Source organism: Pygocentrus nattereri, chromosome 4 (genome assembly GCF_015220715.1).
Source record: "Pygocentrus nattereri isolate fPygNat1 chromosome 4, fPygNat1.pri, whole genome shotgun sequence".
Classification (NCBI taxonomy): Eukaryota; Metazoa; Chordata; class Actinopteri; order Characiformes; family Serrasalmidae; genus Pygocentrus; species Pygocentrus nattereri.
In genome coordinates this window covers 22,687,347-22,706,965 of record NC_051214.1, presented here as the reverse complement: position 1 = coordinate 22,706,965, position 19,619 = coordinate 22,687,347, and the positions used below count along the sequence as shown (strand labels likewise).

General features: G+C 41.5%; 1 protein-coding gene across 4 annotated transcripts in view; it reads left to right on the top strand.

Annotated features, from left to right (window-relative positions):
- The window catches only part of ak9 (adenylate kinase 9), a 33,809-nt gene extending 14,434 nt beyond the window's left edge, over positions 1-19,375 (top strand). For 2 of the 4 annotated variants that reach the window (XM_017719891.2, XM_037537574.1), the window contains exons 12-37: positions 242-564; positions 720-773; positions 869-907; positions 2,145-2,275; positions 3,496-3,646; positions 4,077-4,191; positions 4,290-4,378; positions 4,768-4,962; positions 6,207-6,331; positions 6,414-6,617; positions 8,036-8,299; positions 8,392-8,513; positions 8,602-8,821; positions 10,009-10,071; positions 10,153-10,365; positions 11,325-11,543; positions 12,173-12,386; positions 12,539-12,740; positions 15,721-15,867; positions 15,969-16,189; positions 16,867-17,063; positions 17,169-17,338; positions 18,219-18,317; positions 18,426-18,528; positions 18,709-18,823; positions 18,974-19,375. In XM_017719891.2, the coding sequence (XP_017575380.2) occupies positions 242-564; positions 720-773; positions 869-907; positions 2,145-2,275; positions 3,496-3,646; positions 4,077-4,191; positions 4,290-4,378; positions 4,768-4,962; positions 6,207-6,331; positions 6,414-6,617; positions 8,036-8,299; positions 8,392-8,513; positions 8,602-8,821; positions 10,009-10,071; positions 10,153-10,365; positions 11,325-11,543; positions 12,173-12,386; positions 12,539-12,740; positions 15,721-15,867; positions 15,969-16,189; positions 16,867-17,063; positions 17,169-17,338; positions 18,219-18,317; positions 18,426-18,528; positions 18,709-18,823; positions 18,974-19,200 (4,222 nt within the window). In that variant the 3' untranslated portion in view covers positions 19,201-19,375. The remainder of the gene's footprint in view (positions 1-241; positions 565-719; positions 774-868; positions 908-2,144; positions 2,276-3,495; positions 3,647-4,076; positions 4,192-4,289; positions 4,379-4,767; positions 4,963-6,206; positions 6,332-6,413; positions 6,618-8,035; positions 8,300-8,391; positions 8,514-8,601; positions 8,822-10,008; positions 10,072-10,152; positions 10,366-11,324; positions 11,544-12,172; positions 12,387-12,538; positions 12,741-15,720; positions 15,868-15,968; positions 16,190-16,866; positions 17,064-17,168; positions 17,339-18,218; positions 18,318-18,425; positions 18,529-18,708; positions 18,824-18,973) is intronic. The other 2 variants (XM_017719892.2, XM_017719893.2) reach the window with 2 other exon arrangements.
- The last annotated feature ends 244 nt before the right edge of the window (positions 19,376-19,619 follow it).

The following is a 19,619-nucleotide window of genomic DNA, read 5'->3' as shown; positions in this document are numbered from 1 at the left end:
GCCACGTTTAATGTTTTAACTTATTTTCACTTAGAAAATCAACTAAATGTCATTTGATTGGGGTGCACAAACTTTTGTATATGTCTATATGAACAGTAGTAGCAGGCATCTTGTTCATGCAGTTGTCCTTAAATTTGACTATTGTAATTATTTTGCCAAACTATCATTTTAGGAATAAGGTGCAGTTGTATTGTAGTTTCACAGAACTATTTATGGCATTTTTGCTGTTCTTTTGTACCAGTTTCCTGGATAAGGTGTACATCCTGTCCACTCAAGAGGCTTTACAGAAGTTCATGGTGAATCCAAGAGGGTACCTGCTCCCGCCCCTGCCACGCCCACCTTGTAAAGTGGCCGTGATTGGGCCACCGTGCTCTGGAAAGAGCACTCTGAGTGCGCTATTGGCTAAGCGTTATGGGGCAGTGCTGGTGGATTTGAAGAAGCAGATGGAACCGGTTGTAGACAAGGTCAGGCAAGAAATGCTGGAGAAAGTGCGTCAGGATGCGATTACTACAGCCCTGGAGAAGGTCAAGGCTCAGATGGAGCTAGATGGCGCGTATAGTCCTGGTGAGAGCTCACTAAATAGAGGGGTTAAAGGATTAAGACAAATTAGGGGCGTGGCTGTTAGAAGCCAACTAGAAGAACTGAAAAGAGCTTCAAAACCAAAACTTTCTAAAGAAATTGTGCACTGCTTGCACAATAAACTGGAGCTTTTTCTGTAGGTGATACAGAAGACAAGCTCAAAGAGGATGGACAGACTGAAGAGGTTGGTTCTGGTGAGTGAAACATTAAAATGCTTTGGATTTTTTTCCCACTTATTTTATTTGCAGAGCGATATTTGATTTGCATGACCTGCTGTTTTCCTCCATAGAAGCGGCTCCATTGCCAACCAGCGGAATATACAGGGAGGGTAAAGTGTAGAATATATTGATGTGTATAAAATAAAGAGAGGATATCTTGTGTATGATTTATGATCTGCTGAATACCACAGTGATACCTGGACAGATCAGACACCTACTTGTCTGTTAGAATACAGTAGCCTCACCCCCTTTAAAGGACAGTGCCACACTGTGAAAAATGAGAGGTCAGCTCAACTTAAAATTCTATATTAACTGATTACGTGGCTTTTCTTGAGGTGACTCAACCTGAGAATACCAGAGTTCACCCAACTCAGGCCTTAGTTGAGTCAAAAGTTCTCCCAGGTACTGTTTCCAGGTCTGCATCTCAGTTAGATAAACAAACAGAATTTAAGTTTTTTTTACTCAGTTCCCCCACTAGCTGGCGCTCCTTCTATCACACAGTCTTATCTGGTAGATTGTCCTTCTGGGCTTCCAGATATGGACGGCTATGGTATTGCTGAGATTCAAACTCACAACCTGATGTTGGGATGAATTATTAGACACTTAGACGACATGAGATGATGCCAGGCTTTAAAGTTAAAACAATAAATATTTTCTCCAGTGTTTTAAACATCTGTAGACACAAAAGCTGCTTCTTGTGTTCCTGAGTGCTGAAGTACTAAGGACTAAGCCGTTACCCCAAGAGGAGGTTGTGAGTTTGAGCCCCAGTGATGCCACAGCCAACCATAAGTGAGAACTCATGAAGAAAAGATGTCTAGCAGGATTGCGTGATGGAAAGAGTCCTGGCTGGTGGGGAAATTGAGTATAAAAAATAAGTTAATTTTATTTACCAAACTGAGATGCTGAACTGAAACATTAAGAGAACTTTTGACTCAACTAAGGAGTCTGAGTTGAGCGAACCTCTCATTTTTAATGGTGAACCGATTTTTCAAAATATATGCACAGTTTAATCGTTGATGTGAAATACACTTATTACATGAAATGGTTATGTATACACTGTCTGATTCCTGACATCTTTTATAGTGATTTTGAGACAAGCTGTTTGCAATATAGACACCCATAATCCAAGTCCATATGTCTATTTCCCATCAGACCACTCTAAATGCATTTATTTACATCTCAGTGATAGATCTATGCAGACATTTAAAAACATCTGTTGAAGTCCTTTTTAAGTTCTACATTTTAGACAGTACAAGCAAAGGACTGAAAACTCTAAGCTTATAACTTATGGCTTTGATTGTCATCAATGTCATGTGAGACACTTTGCTGCTGTGGTTGTCACTGCAGAAAAGGAGGTGACTGAAGATCACCCAGTGGTACGAGCTCTGGTAGAAGAGGCCATAAAAGAGGCAGAGCAGGCTTCTGTAGAACCCCCAGAGGACATGTATGTGGAACTCCTGCAAAAGAAGATCATAGAGGTAGGCTGCTTGAAAGTCTGTCCTTTCATAAAGGAAAAACTTCCAGAATAACTGAAATACATACACTGCCTGTTAAAGGTTTTTTTAATGTTAAACATCTGTTTACTAATACTTTTGGTAAATTGTCATGTTCATGTTCATCAAAGTGTCCTCCTGGTATGAAAAATGGGTTTTTCTAAATAATTTTATTTGTAAAATAAAATAAATAATAATTATTTGACAGTCTTCTTTTCCAAACCTTTATTAAAAGCATACTATATTGCCAAAAGTATTTGCCCGTCTGCCTTCACACGCATATGAACTTGAGTGACATCCCATTCTTAATCCATAGGGTTTAATATGATGTTGGCCCACCCTTTGCAGCTATAACAGCTTCCACTTTTTCTGGGAAGGCTATCCACAAGGGTTAGGAGTGTGTTTATGGGAATTTTTGACCATTCTTCCAGAAGCGCATTTGTGAGGTCAGACCCTGATGTTGGACGAGAAAGTCTGGCTCACAGTCTCCGCTCTAATTCATCCCAAAGGTGTTCTATCAGGTTGAGGTCAGGACTCTGTGCAGGCCAGTCAAGTTCTTCCATACCAAACTGGCTCATCCATGTCTTTATGGACCTTGCTTTGTGCACTGGTGCGTAGTCATGTTGGAACAGGAAGGGGCCGTCCCCAAACTGTTCCCACAAAGTTGGGAGCAAGAAATTGTCCAAAATCTCTTGGAGCTGAAGCATTAAGAGTTCCTTTCACTGGAACTAAGGGGCCGAGCCCAACTCCTGAAAAACAACCCCACACCATAATCAACCCTCTACCAAACTTTACACTTGGCACAATGCAGTCAGACAAGTACCGTTTGCCAGACAGAGAAGCATGATTGGTCACTCCAGAGAACACATCACACTGCTCTAGTGTTCCACAGGTGGCGTCTGATTACGGTACTACGCTGGAATTCACTGAGCTCCTGAGAGCGACCCATTCTTTCACTAATGTTTGTAGAAGCAGTATGCAGGCCTAGGGGCTTGGTTTTATACACCTGGGGCCATGGAAGTGATTGGAATACCTGAATTCAGTGATTTGGATGGGTGAGTGAATACGTTTGGCAATATAGTGTATATTGCAAAGAAATTGGCCTTATTTTTAAATTAATTTCAAGCTATGTTTCCCCAAACTTTTGATGGATAGTGTTTTATTGACATTGTATTTGACTGTAATTTGTCTTTTTGTTGCTTTAGATTGAGGCAGAGGGTTTAAATAGAGAGTTTAAACGAGGCTGGGTGCTGGACAACTTCCCCTCCAACAAAGCACAGGTGGCAGCTATTCAGGAGCTGCAGCATGACCTCATGCCTGACGTGTTGTTCTGTCTGACAGACAACGATGAGCAGAGTGAGAACGTTTGATTATTTGTTTGTCATGCATATTCCTACCTTCTCACACTGTGTCTGACTTTAAGTGTATTGCAAAGCTATTCTTTAATGGACTACCAAGCTCAGAAGCTTTGTGGTCCCACGCTGCTGATGACTTAAGTAAGTGGTGGGAGGCTGATGGTGGGAGTCAAGCATAGTTTCGTTTTATTTTTTTTCCCCCAGCTTTAGCACTCTGGCTAAACCTGTTAATTAACTGATGAGTTGGCTCAAGTGTGTTTGAGGAGGAAGATCACTAAATTGTGCAGGAATCCAGCCCTTCAAGAGTTCCCCACCCCTGACTTCAGTGACTGGGTTGGAGTTAATCTTGATGGTGGTATAAAATAATCCAGGCTTAAAATTAAATAATTAAATAACATGGTGTAATTTGGTTTGGATGTTGGTTGTTACAGCAAGAACAATACTGAGACGGATCTATGAGCAGAACAAGGAGGTAGTGGATGCGGCTGTCCTTGCCCGTCTGAAGGAGGAACAGAGACAGAAAGCGGCGAAGAGCCAAGATACACAGTCAGTTTGACTTGCTAAGACCTATAGAGTCCAGCCAGAAAGTAGCCTGTGAAAGGTCCAATTTTATATCACTTGCTGTGCTTCTGTATTCCATTTAGGCAGCTTGTTCTGGGCTCAGAAGAGGATGTGCAGAATAGCAGCGCTCTTTCCACACTGGCAGCTGTACCTGAGGAGTCTGATGGGACTGGTACTAATAACATTATTGTTAATGTTACAGCTTGGCATATTTAGGATCCTGGGACTCAGGGACTCACTGATTTGTAAATTTGTACATTTATGTAGATTTTATTTTCAATACGTTCTGTGCACATATATGATGCAAAGGCTCTGTCATTGATAACCTTTTCATGCAGAGGACAATGCTGAGTGTTTTGATGTACACAAAGCTTTTTGATTGATTACAGTACAGGGCCTATGAGGCCTGGTTTCACTTGACTCATATGTCTACTTTTCATTGACGCTTTCTTTCTCTCTGACACCTCCAAAGCAAACATCCTCACTCTTACTCTGTTTAATGTCAGGTAACAGCATTTCTGCAATTTCCGGTCTCATATGATGTGTTGATGTGTTGTATAGAGGTGACGTTGCCTGCTGCTTGGGAGCAAAGCTATCCTCCTGGTCCAGAGATGAAGGCTTATGAGCTGCAGGTGAGGAAGTTTATGCAGGACTGGGAGAGCATGGAGCCCTCTATCAATTGCAGCTATGCTATACTGGATATCGCCAACCAGAACCCACAGGACCTTCTTCAGGAAATGGTTGACCAAATGGAGCGTATGTGGACTTTCTCTAAGCATATATTCAACCCAGTTTTCAAAAAAGTTGGGACGCTGTGCAGAATGTAAATCAAAATAGAATGCAAAGATATGCAAATCATTTAAACCACATTTGTAAAGGAAACTAGAAGAAAGGCAATATGTCAGATGTTGATACTGAGAAATGTTATAGTTTTTTGAAAATATATATGCCAATTTTAAATTTGATGCCAACAACATGTTCCAAAAAGGTTAGGACGGGGGCCTGTTTACAGCTGTGTTTCATCACCTCTTCTTTTAACAACACTGTAAGTGGGAACTGAGGACTGTTGTTTTGAAAGTAAAATGTTTTCCTGTTCTTGTTTGACACAGGATTTCAGCTGCTGAACATTTTGGGGTCTCTTCATTTAATAATGTGCCAAATGTTATCAGTGGTGACAGGTCTGGACTGCAGGCAGGTCAGTTTAGCTCCTGGGCTCTTTTAATATGGAGCCATGCTGTTGTAATACATGCAGAGTGTGGTTTAACATTGTCTTGTTGACATAATCAAGGCCTTCCCTGAAAAAGACGTCGTCTGGATGGCAGCATATGTTGCCAAAACACGTATATATCATTCAGCATTAATAGTGCCTTCACAGATGTGCACATTACCCATGCCATGTACACTAATGCCCCCTATACCATCATGAATACTGGCTTTTGAACTGTGTACTGATAACTAGCTGAGTGGTCTTTAGCCCGGAGGACACAGTATCCATGATTTCCAAAAAGAATTTCAAATGTGGATTTGTCAGACCACAGAACACTTTTCCACCTCATCTCAGTCCATTTTAAATGAGCTCGGGCCCAGAGAAGGCAGCAGTGTTTCTGGATCCTGTTTATATTTGGTTTCTTCTTTGCGTTTAAGAGGTTTAATTAGCATTTGGGGATGCAGTGACTGTTTTCACAGACAGTGGTTTTCAGAAGTGTTTCTGAATCCATGCAGTGATTTCCACTACAGAATCCTGTCTGTTTTTAATGCAGTGCTTTTTTCTAATATGTTGTTGGCATCAAATTCAAAATGGGCATTTTTTCAATTTTATATTTTCAATTAAATGTAAGGTTTAAATGATTTACACATCATTGCATTTTGTTTTTATTTACATTTTGCACAGCATTCCAACTTTTTTTGGAAATTGGTTTTTACAATATATTTTTTTTGTTCCAGACTAAAATCTCCACTAAAGAGCTAAAGGAGATTCCTGTTTCTGACTTATCTTGCAGAACCATTTAAGTATGGGGCCTGGGAGATGTCCAGCGTGGACCAGGATGAAGAAGAGGAGGATGCACAGGCGGTGGCTGAGCTGGAGACTGATATGGCAGAAGAAGATGAGGCTGAAGAGGCAGAGGTTAGCGCACATCTAGAACTAACGCATACTAGACATTCACAAAGGGCATTCCAATCAGATTGCATCTCTGTGTTGCTAATAGGAGGTAAAAGAAACTAAAAGATGGTTCGGGGTCACTAAGGAGTACTGCCCAGTGGTGCTAAGGGAGAAGGGCACTCTGGTTCCATGCAGGGATGAATTTGCGGCCAAGTACAGGGAGAAAGTCTACTACTTGTCCAGCGCTGAGGCACGTGAGAAGTTCCTGCAGGACCCAGCATGTTATGTTACATCCACTCAACTATTGAAGGTAGGAACAGTTTCAATGTAATCTCTGTTACTACTCGATGTAATCCCTGTCTAATCTCTGTTACTCTTCCAGCTGGAAGTACAGGGCTTGAGAAAAACAGCTCACGTACAGCACAAACAAACACACTGTGTTTGAAAGTCTGTTGGATCATCCTGTTAAAGACTGTTCTATCGTAGGTTATATGTTGCAAGCAACAAACAGTTATTTCATGGGATGGTGTAGTACCCTCTAATGCTATTGTGAAACCCGAAAAACTACTTAAAACTAAAACTAAAACCACTGAGTAGGCTAGCCCACCCCTGTGTGCAGCATGGCTACAGAATATTAGGTGTGCTTCTTCTATACTGAAGTCAAGACTTCTTTAGGTTAGTATTTCGGGTAACACTTTACTACAGGGTACTGTTCATAAGGCTACATGACAAGTACATAGCTTTGTCATGACAACTGACATAGCCCCACATAAATATTCATGAATGCTTACTCCAACAGACGTCATACGCTATAAACATGACATTTGCCACTGTTGATCATTTAGGTAACGTACCCCTAATGACATGTTGCCTATTGGAATAAACTGTTGTAAACATTTATGTAGTGTTATGTCAGTCGTCATGAAAAGATTATGTAGGTGTCACGTAGACTTTTAAACAGTACCCTACAGTAAAGTGTTACCGTATTTAGAAATGTGTTAGACATGTACATATGGTGGTCATGGGACCACTGAAATAAATGTGATTTAAAGTCAAAAGTTTGTAGACACCTAAATCTACTCCTTTGAGAAGGCTTTACACTAGATTTTGAAAAAAATGCTGTAGGGTTTGTTTACATTCAGCTAGAAAAGCATAAGTAGGTCAGGTACAGATACTGGATGATTAGTTCTGGATCACAAACTCCACTCCAACTCATCCCAAAGACATTCAGTGATGCTCTGTCACTCCAGAGAACATAGTTCCAGTGCTTCACAGTGCTGGGGGCTTTACGGTGAACTTAGGCTCATTTGACACTGCTCCAGAATGTACCATGCTTTTGGCTTTTTATTGAATAAATGATTGTAATTACCAAATTGTTCAGCCGCATGACTAAGGAGGTATTTTGACTGCAGCAGTTAAACATTTGAATGAACTGCTCTTGATAAAATTGTGAATTATTCATATTTTCATTTTATATGCTTCTCTGTTCATAATCATGTTATGAATGGTATTTTTATTCGGGTTTTTTTGCTGGTGATCATTATGCTATGAATAAGCATTTAAGGATGTGTCTGGTTTTGTACTCTCTGAACGACCTACTACCTTCCTATCTAACCTGCGTGTCTGGATTCTTTTGGACAAACTTCAGTCAGTTATTGGTGTATTAAATGTGTTTTATAATGAAAATGTGTGTATTCACACAGTTTACTTTGTTTTTTGACTCCCTAGCCTCCTGCCCTGCGTATCTTCCAGTTGGGAGTACGGGGCTCAGGAAAGACCACACATGGCCGCTGGCTAGCTCGGCAGCTGGGTATTTTCCATATCCAGTTTCGGGAGCGGCTCCAAGAGCTGATATTAGCGAAGACTCAAAGCCATGTGCCATACTCTGATGAACTGGAACCCCCTGAAGAGCCATCTGAGGAGCTGCAGGCTCTGCTGCAGCAACAAGCGCAGGCCAGCTCCACAGAACTCCCTACTGAACCAGAAAATGAGGTCAGCCAAAAGGAAGTCTTACTGATAACAGTGATCACACAGAGCTATTTGCCAATTTCCCCACTAATACCAGATTTTGTTTTGGTGTGTAGGAGAATCCAGTCCTGACGGATGAGGAAGAAGCCATAAAGTCATATCTGTCGGATGGAGAACCGCTGCCGCAGGAGATTATGGAGATGGTTCTGCCACAGCTGTGGAATCAAGAGCCATACAAGTAAACTGTTGCGTACACATCATTACACACAGTTTACAAAGGCACATGTATGAAGTGTGTACAGATCTTCATTTTCTCTTGCTCTCAGATCCACTGGGTTTATTCTGGAGGGCTTTCCTCAGAATCCAGAGGAGGTGTCCTTTCTAGCAGAGCATCACTTATACCCTGATGCTGTGGTGGACATGACGCTAGAGGTGACGCAAGTGGTGAAACGCCTGCTCCCACCACGACTTGCCCACTGGAGGGACAGGCATGACAGAAAGAAAGAGCAGAAACAGCTGCTCAAAGAGCTACGCAGCAAAATAAGGGTGAGAAGGGGCAGAAGCAGGAAGATATTTGTGAGAGTTGTGAGAGAATATCAGAGCTAAAAATGTGGAACATGAAAGATAATAATTTGGAGCTGGTAATCTAGGGGTTCTTTCTGCTCAGCTTTTCTAGAATTAATTTATTTATAGAATCAGAAATGAATTGGTGAGCATGTGGTAAAATTGGTTTGTGCCAGGCGCCAGAGCCATGGGAAGCAGCTTTAGGACGGTGACCAAGTATCAGTGAGATCTGCTGTAAGTGGTATGGGAACAGTGCACAAGCACTGACAAGAGCAGTGGAAAGTGACATGAGGATTCAGGAAGCAGCATAACAATGGTGCCTGAGCTCCAACAAGAGCTGTGCAAAGTGGCATGAAGATGGTGCCTGAACCCCAAGCGCCATCAAGGGACGGAGGAAGTGGTTTGAGGAAGGTGCCTGAACATCTGATGAGAGTGGGGGAAGCAGAGTGAGGATGTTTTCTGAGCATCCAACAAGAGTAGAGTCAAACAATGAGTCCATGCACCAACGAGTTCCGGTGGAAGTTGTATGAGAACAGTGTCCAAGCACTGACAAGAGCCGTGGAAAGTGATATGAAGACAAAGCCTGAGTCTGAGCCCCAATGACAGCCATAGGAAGAAGCATAACAATGGTGCCTGAATCCTGAGCTCTAACGAGAGCTGTGGGAAGTGGCATGAAGATGATGCCTGAACCCTTGAGCACTGAGTGCTAATGAGAACCAAAGGGAGGTGGCGTAGGAATGATGCCTGAGCACTGACAAGAACCACAAGAGGCGGCATGAACACCCTGAATATCAGGAGAGCCATAAGAGGTGGTGTGAGAATGCTGTCAGAGCTCTTAAGACTTGCTTTGGTGTTAGGCGCTTGGCACATGGTTTAAAAAATTATTTTTAAATCATTTCAATATTGTGGCTATATGCATTACCATTGCTGAGGCCAGTGATTCAATACTGATTTTCAAGCAATTTATAATGCAGCTCTATTTACTTCTGTACTTTATCATTTTTGATGTAATATTTCACTCAAAAAATACAAACTGTGAGATAAAGATAGTATAGAGTCACATTTACGTACATTAGCAACTTCACATTAGCAATTTTAAGCCCTGTCCTCACTCTCCCCTTCTCTGAGTTTCTGTTTTTTAGTAAGTATGAGTCGACATCTGTCCACAGGATGAAGCCATTGCCCAAAGAAGAGCTGAACTGATGGCTGAGTTTACACTTAAAACTATCAAAGTAAGAAATGCTTTCACTGCTAGCATAGGAGCACACTATAACAGAGCTTTAATGTGATCTTGATGCCCTTTTCTCCCTTAGGAAATAGAGGAGAATGAAGAGGAGGTTGAGGAGGGGGAAGAAGAGCTGCAGGATTGGGAGCAAGAGCTGGAGGCCACACTGCTGTTGGAGTTTCCTTATGAGGAAGAGGAGGATGTGGAGGAAGAAGAGTCTGAGGCTAATGCAGAGGAGCGGTTAGAGATGGAGATTGGTGAGAGGTTCGACACAGATGAAAACAACATCACTAAGATGATGGTAAGAATTTTGGAGAGAGGAAAAGTTGAGCCAAGACTGTCATAATGAATAGTCCAGGCAGCTTTTCAGTCCAATTGTGATGTGTTCACATTTCAATTAATTCAATAGGTGCATCCAGTGTGTTGGAGTTGTACTTTATATTATAGTTCACTGTACAGTGTATTTCTTTTCCATATTTGCAGTTCACTGTGCAGATAAATAAACAGAATTTCAGTCATGAGAGCCATAGAAAATGCATTATATAGCCAAAGGTATGAGGACACCCCTCCTAATTGCTAAATTAAGGTGTTTCAGCCACACCCTTGCTAAGAGGTATATAAAATCAAGCAAACACTAGAAGCAAAATTGTGAAAAATCTACCATAGCATGCTACCTTTGCCAAGTCAGTGCTAGATCTGTCAACTGTGATATTATTGTGAAATAGAAGGAGTCATGAAGCGGTAGTGTAAGGGGGAGCGAGGAGGCGGACGCACACGCTGAGATAAGCGAGATTTATTACGGGCAAATCCAGGGTCGTGGTCAATACAGTCCAGGGTCAATGAGCCGACACGTACACATTTAGGGTATGACATGACAAAGACTTGAATCAACACAAACAAAGACCAGGTACAAATCTACAAAGGTACAAAGACTGGCAAACGCAAGGGGCAAACACAGGGCTTAAATACACGTAACAATGAGGGACAGGTGAAAACAATCAGGGGCGGAGTTACAAAACCAAAACACGAGCACATGGACAGGACTGGGAGGAGCCAACCGTGACAGGTAGACCATGCAAACGCCATGTTAATGCCCATGGTTTGGGAATGGAATGTACAACAAGCTCATATAGGTTTGATGGTCACTTGGCTATATAGTGTGTTTAATAGCTTTGACCAGTTATACCTTACATTTTAAGTTATAACAACAAGCTTCAGATTAGCTGACAAAACCATTCTAAACATATTTCTTTCTTCCAGGAACTTCTTGCTGAACTCCAGATCCCTCGTCTGACAGTTAACGCGGGCCGTAAGCCTCACATTGTGCACTACCAGCTACAGCAGAAAGTCCAGCCTTTGGTGGAGAATAGGGAAGCTCTATTTCAGCAATGTCGTCCCATCAACTATGGTGTTGCCCGAAAACTCTTACACTCCTCTTACAAGTTCTACAGTGCTTTTGGATGCTGGGACCCTGTCCGGGTTAGTGACGATACACTCTATCACCTGTACATTTCATCTAAATTTTAAACCTACTTTTGAATGTTCAAGGATTGACATCTGGCCACTAATACAGCATCTTAACATGTACTGCCAATTATGAGTTGTAATACATCTGTTTAGGCTATAATATACATTCTTCTCCAGGTACTTGACTCCACAGGCAACCCATACAGGCAAAAAATCCAATTAAAACATGGCTGATTTGGCCAGTTAAAAAATTATAATGGAATATGCTAATTATTGCAAATGTGTGATGAATGACAAATATGCATTTCACTGCTGGAGCCTATGCCAGCGGTCATTGAGCACAATGCTGGATACACCCTGGACAGGTCGCCAGTCCATCGCAGGGCAGACAGACAGACATACATTCACTCACACCTAGGGGCAATTTAGCATGTCCAATTGGCCTGACTGTGGGAGAAAAACGGAGAACCCGTAGAAAGCCCACACAGACACGGGGAGAACATGCAAACTCCACACAGAAAGGACCCTGGTCACCCGGCTGGGGAATCGAACCCACACCCATCTGTGAATGCCTTCTACATTGTACATTGTAATAGTGTGTAGCATTTATTAATAACTCTCCTTTTTTTGCGTTTTGATAGTATTCAGAGGGAGATCTGATGCAGCATGTGCAGAGTCCTCTCAATGCCAGCTTCCCCATCATCTTCCACAACTTCATTTACTTCTTTGCCTCCAAAGAGACACGCAACACTTTCATGCTGAACCCCATCAAATACCTCCGGCAGCGTAAGCCCAACCCCTCCCTGCCCATCAAACTCGCAATTATTGGTCCACCCAAATCTGGCAAAACAACAGGTCAGTGCCCAACTGAAGTCAAGGCTTAAAACTAGGCATGGATGTCTGTAATATTTTGTAAAAAACTGTAAGGCATTGAAGGTGTGTGTACAGTGCAAAGCAGATAAAAGCTGCATTTCCTGTCTCTGTGCATGTGGGGCGTGTGGAGGTAGTCGCCCGCATGTTTGCCCGTGAGTACGGTCTGGCTCGCCTCTCTATCGGAGAAGTGATGCGTATGGTGCTCAATACCCAGAGCAGTACAGAGCTGGCCACCCAGATGCTGAAGCACCTGCACCAGGGTCTGACTGTGCCCGATGAACTGGCCATTCAGTGCCTGGAGGTGGTCCTCATGAGCTTGGTCTGCAGCACACGGGGGTAAGGAACCATTTTAAACTGCATAACAGTCAACATTAGGTTTTCTATACTGGAGAGTTGAGATGTAGAACGGACATTCCTTTCAAGTAGGTTTGGTCATATTAGATATCAAATTAAAGATCAATGGGCTTCACTCACCATCTGTGCCTAAGAAATAATGTCTGCTTAAAACCCACTTAAGCAGTTTTCACAAAGATTCACCAATATGTTTTTTTTTCTTTTTTGTGGGTTTTGTTCTTAAGTAAGAACAGAATCTGTACACGCCCAAGAGCACAAAGGTGCTAACAGATCTGCACTTTCAGTTAAGAACACGTCATGAGTCTTGAACTTTCATGAACTTTTTCTTAGGACCTTTCTCAAGTACAACCCAAATTCCAGTGAAGTTGGGACGTTGTATAAAACAAATAAAAACAGAACACGATGATTTGCAAATCCTTTTCAACCTATATTCAATTGAATACACTACAAAGACAAGATATTTAATGTTTAAATAAATAAACTTAAATAAACTTTATAGTTTTTTGCAAATATTCACTCATTTTGAATTTGATGCCTGCAACACGTTCCAAAGAAGTTGGGACAGGGGCATGTTTACCACTGTGTTACATCACCTTTCCTTTTAACAACACTCAATAAGCATTTGTGAACTGAGGACACTAACTGTTGAAGCTTTGTAGGTGGAATTCTTTCACATCCTTGCTTGATGTACAACTTCAGTTGCTCAACAGTCCGGGGTCTCCGTTGTCGCATTTTGTGCGTCATAATGCGCCACACATTTTCAATGGGAGACAGGTCTGGACTGCAGGCTGGCCAGTCTAGTACCCGCACTCTTTTACTACGAAGCCATGCTGTTGTAACACGTGCAGAATGTGGCTTGGCATTGTCTTGCTGAAATAAGCAGGACGTCCCTGAAAAAGACGTTGCTTGGATGGCAGCACATGTTGCTCCAAAACCTGAATGTACCTTTCAGCATTAATGGTGCCTTCACAGATGTGCAAGTTACCCATGCCATGCACTAACACACCCCCATACCATCAGAGATACTGGCTTTTGAACTTTGTGCTGATAACAATCCAGACAGTCCTTTTCCTCTTTGGCCCAGAGGTCACGACGTCCATGATTTCCAAAAACAATTTGAAATGTGGACTCGTCAGACCACAGGACACTTTTCCACTTTGCGTCAGTCCATCTCAGATGAGCTCAGGCCCAGAGAAGCCGGCAGCGTTTCTGGGTGTTGTTGATATATGGCTTTCGCTTTGCATGGCAGAGTTTTAACTTGCACTTGAAATCCCTAAATTCCTTGCAATTGCACATTGAGAAATGTTGTTCTTAAACTGTTGGACTATTTGCTCACACAGTTGTACACAAAGTGGTGAACCTCCCCCCATCCCTGCTTGTGAACGACTGAGCCTTTCAGGGAGGCTCCCTTTATACCCAATCATGACATTCACCTGTTTCTAATTAACCTGTTCACCTGTGGAATGTTCCAAACTGGTGTTTTTTGAGCATTCCTCAACTTTCCCAGTCTTTTGTTGCCCCTGTCACAACTTCTTTGGAACGTGTTGCAGGCATCAAATTCAAAATGAGTGAATATTTGCAAAAAACAATGAAGTTTATCTGTTTGAACATTAAATATCTTGTCTTTGTAGTGTATTCAATTGAGTATAGGTTGAAAAGGTTTTGCAAATCATCGTATTCTGTATTTATTTATGTTTTACACAACGTCCCAACTTCACTGGAATTGGGGTTGTAGTAATTCAAGAGAAAACTGGTGAATGAGATGATTAAATGTCATTTAAATTGCCATTATGCCATATCTTTATTCAGTACTTCTTTTTATGTTGGCATTATTGTGTTTTGCTCATGCATTGTGTCTATTAAAACCTATTAACAAGTCTTAGAAAACATGAATATTTTTACATGCATTGTAAGCAATTAATAACTTAGTAATAAAAAAGGTAATATTCGTTTTGTAAATGGTAAAGTGCTGCAAAAAAGGTGCACAAAGGCAGCTTCATTGTTTTTTTGCTCCTTGCCTCTAGAAACAAAACACACTCCCCCGACATTCCACTTAATCTACTACCATTCTGCCAGATTACTGGTATAAAACAAGCTTATCACTGCTGTCGGGCGAAAACTTCGTATCTACATTTTTGACATTTTTCAATTTTTGGCATAATTTGGTCTTTATATTGTCTGTAAATTTCGTGATGAATGGACTTAAACAAACTGACCCAAAACGACTTGGAAAAATGTCTGGTTCCATTGACTTACATTAAAACTAAAGCATGTTTTTTGCTTCTCCTGTAAAGTTGCCATTTTGGAGATACAAGGTTTTCTTCCGACAACAGCGTTATGTTAGCCTAATTTGTTTATCTTTTGTTTACTGATAAGCATCATGTATAGCAGGGGTTGGCACCAAACATAACTGTCCTGAAAATTTCCCCAAAAATGGCATTTTAAGCAAAAAAAATAATTTTTTTCTTTTGGGACTTAATGCTTTCTAGTAATAAACACATGGGCCTTGAAAGCAAACATGTTTGAGAATCCCTGGTTTAGGACACATTATGACTTACTGCGATCTATGTAAATTAACAAAACTTCACTGTTTAGCCTAAACACTGTGGCAGCCATTTTAGACAGGTGTCCTAAAGGTCTACACAGCCTTAATAAAAACGTGGTTGTGGTTTGAGTGGATTTAGAGGAGTTTTAGGGACACATTTCCAACAAAAAGATTTGGGTGACTATTTAGTGTTTGGTAGCAACATTAGGCTCTTTTCTCCAGTGCAAAACTGAAAAAAGTTGAACACTAAACAAAATTTGGACAACAAACGTGTCTCATCTGATTGATTACATCTGGGGCAAGTAGAAAATTGTCTAAATTTAAATGATTTCTCACCAAATCATTCCTTTAAGTTAAAAGCTTGCTCCATACTCCATACATAAGCGTGTTTTGTGTGTTATTTGACTTTTTCTCCAGGTACGTGTTGGATGGTTTTCCTATGACTAAGCGGCAGGCCGATCTGATGGAGGCTCATAGCATCATTCCTGTTCGTGTAATCGAGCTGCAGTTGGACACAGTGGAGGCGCTGAAGAGAGGCCTGGGAGACAAAATGAAACCCAACAGGTTCAAATCATTATGCTCATAATTCCTATCTTATAACACCTCCTCTTACAGTGATGACAAAGCTTGTAAGCATAGTAAAGTCCTCATCCTCTTCTGTTTAGCAGGCCGTATCCAATGCACGATAGCCCTCAGATCCTGAACATCCGGAATTCCTGCTATAAGCGGGAGGTGGAGGCGCTTCGGCAGCACTTCCGGCAGCAGTATCACAATTGGGTTCCCGTTAATGGGCACAAAAGCAAGTGGTGGGTATGGAATCGGGTTCTAGACGAAACCCGGATAAGCATGAGGCATATCCACATCTACTTGGAGAGGATTCGTAAAGGTAAGAACCCTAAGATCGCATACGGATCTACATGCTTGCACAAGGGCCATGTTTACCACTGTGTTACGTCACCTTTCCTTTTGACAATGTAGTCCCTATATGTCAAACACAAGGCCCAATCCAAAGTTGCATGAAATTTTATTAAGATTAGCCTATTAATAATTAATATTAGCCTGTTTCACAATGTGCAGGACTATAATCCCCAGCATGCGCTGCAATGTAGAATGTTTTTTTTTTTTAAATGTTTCAAGTGTTCATGTAATATTTCAAGGTTTACTGCAAGAGCCTGTATTTTGCTGTTGATGTTTTGGTGTATTTTGAATAGCCAGTTCAGGTTACTGCAAAATGTAATTAAAAACAGAAATACAAACATAAGTATTCTCTGGCCTTCGGATTTGTTGAGATTTTTTAATACGGCCCTTTCAGTGGTTGAGTTTGACACCCCTGACGTATTCCTTTAGAAAATGAGGAAGAGGTCCCATTCTTGCTTGTTGTAACACTTCAGCTCCTTAACAGCCCATGGTCTCCATTGTCATCCAGTGCGCTTCATAATGTGCCACATGTTTTCAGTGGAGGAACCCCCCCCCGTCCTCCCTGTCCCCCATTTCCTTACGAATTCAAATCAACCTGTTTTAATCCATTTAATTCCTTTCATGATTAAATCTGTTTTCCCTCAGGTCAAGCTGCCAGCATAGACCGCCTGTGTATTACTCCACACGAGCTTCAGTCTCGGCTGGGCGAGTTTGGCCACTATTGTCCTGTCAGTCTGGCTCTCCATCGCCATCTAGTGGACTGTTCCCTTAATACCTCCCTGGAGTTTGCTGCAGAGTTCAGGGGCCGCTACTACAAAATGACCTCTAGGGAGTATCTCGAGGTGGGCAGGAGGGGATATAACCTCACAATGCTGCATAAAATAAATGTATACATTAGCACTCTAAGGCACACGACCACTTTTATGTCCTGTTCTTCATTATAAAAGAGGTTCCTTGAGGCTCCGGAGCAGTTTGTGGTTCCAGGGTGCCCTCATCCACTGCCCCCTCCTCAGCTTCTGCCCCGCAGGCTGAATGCAGTCCAGGTGAAAAGTCGCTTCCCTCAGCAAGTGGAAATGAAAGGCTTTTGCCCAGTGACCTACCTAGATGGCCAGCAGAGGTACAATATAATAAGCTAGAATGCTGGAGGTGGAGTATTATGCAGACATCTCACCTGTTATGTCCATTTGAACATCTATGAAGCTTTGCCTTTTCTTTCTAGTTAATGTGTAGGCAGACTCTTTTGTAGATGCCCATGTTAAATGATAAATGTGTGTTGTTTATTCAGAGCTTTCAGAATTGTGCAAACAAGAAGTGAATAAATAATGAAATAAATGATTGATATTATTTTTGAGATTTGAGGTTCGGTTTACATTTTTAAATGATTCTGTGTATTAATTGTATAACTTAATACTCAATTTTATACAGCTTTCTCAGCCATTTTAAGATCTTTAAGATGAAGTGACCCTTATTAATACCACTATGGGGAAATTTCACCTCTGCATGTAAACAATCCATGCAGTAAAACACCACATACACACTAGTGAGCACACACACTAGGGCCAGTGAGCACACTTGCACAGTGGGCAGCCCTATCCACATCGCCCAGGGAGCAGTTGGGGGTGAGGTGTCTTGCTCAAGGGCACGTCATTCGCATGCTGTCGGCTCAGGGGATCGAGCCGGCGACCTTCCGGTCACAAGGCTGGTTCGCTAACCTCCGGCCCACGACTGTCCTAGTAGGGTTTTGGTGTAAAGTTTACCTCAAAGGCCACAATATTGCCTCTGCGAAAGAATTACAGGCACATCTAAAATTTCTTTCTTTTTGTTTACAGTTTCCATAGTTTCCTATTAATTATCTAAGCTGACACACATTATAAGAATCATTTTATATACACTCGTCTGCAGTTTAAAAACATTGATTTCCAACCATTAAACAGTGAACTTTTGAACGGTACCATGATCCTTATTCATTTTTAACAATTTTGCTTCTTTATCTGAAGGTATGAAGCTCTGGTACGTGGCAGCCTGGACTTTGCTGTGGAATATCGGGAGAAGATCTACATCTTTGAGACGGAGGAGAAACAAAACAAGTTTCTACGGTCAGCAGTCACAGCAAATAGAAACAGCCCAGTATCTGTACATTACTGTAATTGCTGTGACTGCTGGGTTATTGATTAATCATAATAGTAATCTTAAACTGTTCACAGGGCACCTGACACTTACTGGGACCAGAAACTCCCTCATAAACTTCCACCAGTGGGAGACCCAATACATCTGACTTCTTTACCGATGCTTGGCTACTTGGAACAGGTACATAGATGCTGACTGTTTCTAGAGTTGGTATTGTGCATTCTGCTCTATGACTGTGTTTATTTTAAGAGCAAGTTGTCATGAACAAAGAGTAAAGGAGGAGGGTCTGCTCCAATTCAGCTCTGTTATAATCAGTTATGACCTGCTTCATCTCTTATTTATGTGCATTCTCTGTCCAAGGGTGTGGCAAAAGCCATCATCAAAGGCATGACAGAAGTGGGCAACCTTAAGCCAAAGTTCCCTTACCTCAGCACAAAGAGATCTGCAATGCTTTACTTAGCCTTTAATCTGAAAGGTAACCCTCTAGCTTTAGATGTGGGGCTGAGACTCTTACTTTGCCAAATCTGAGATCATTGTTTTGTTCTATTCGAGTGCACTTTGCTCTCAGATCTCATACATGGTTAAAATAAATTAAAAATGTTAATTCTTGCCATTTTCCACACAGCATACAACCCTAAGAGCTCGGAATACGCTCGGCAGAAGTACAAGAAGAAACTGGCTCAGTTCGAGGAGGCCTGCGAGCTCATTGGTTATCTGGGTTCTGCTATGACCAACAAGCATCGGCCCCCTCATGACCGACCCATAGACTTTGAACATAAGCTCCTCAGGTTTCTGGCCCTGGAGGAATCCACCAAAACCGCTTCAGGGTTGATACAGCTTGGAGGCAGTTAAAATGGTCTGCGCTTCATAAATGGGAGGCATATGATTCCAGTATTCAGTGCACTAATGATTCACCTTCAAATATAAATGAAATCTCAATTCATCTTAATCTTAATTCATGGGAGCGCAGAAAATGACACTGAGATTTATTTTCTGAATAAATTTAATAAATGCATATTGCAAACTTGCTGCCTGTGTACTGAATTTGATTGTATACATTACATTTTCTTTTTTGGTATGTACTGTGAATTCTGAAAAGAAGAGTAAAAAAAATCAGGCCATACAAGTTCTCATTATTAAGTTGTTGTTGTTGATTAAATTAAAGTATTTAACCTCTTTTTCACCACAGCACATTTTGGTTTGTCCATCTGAATTTTTGTGACCAAATCGTTATTCAGTAACTGCATGAAATAAATGCAATTTATTTTATT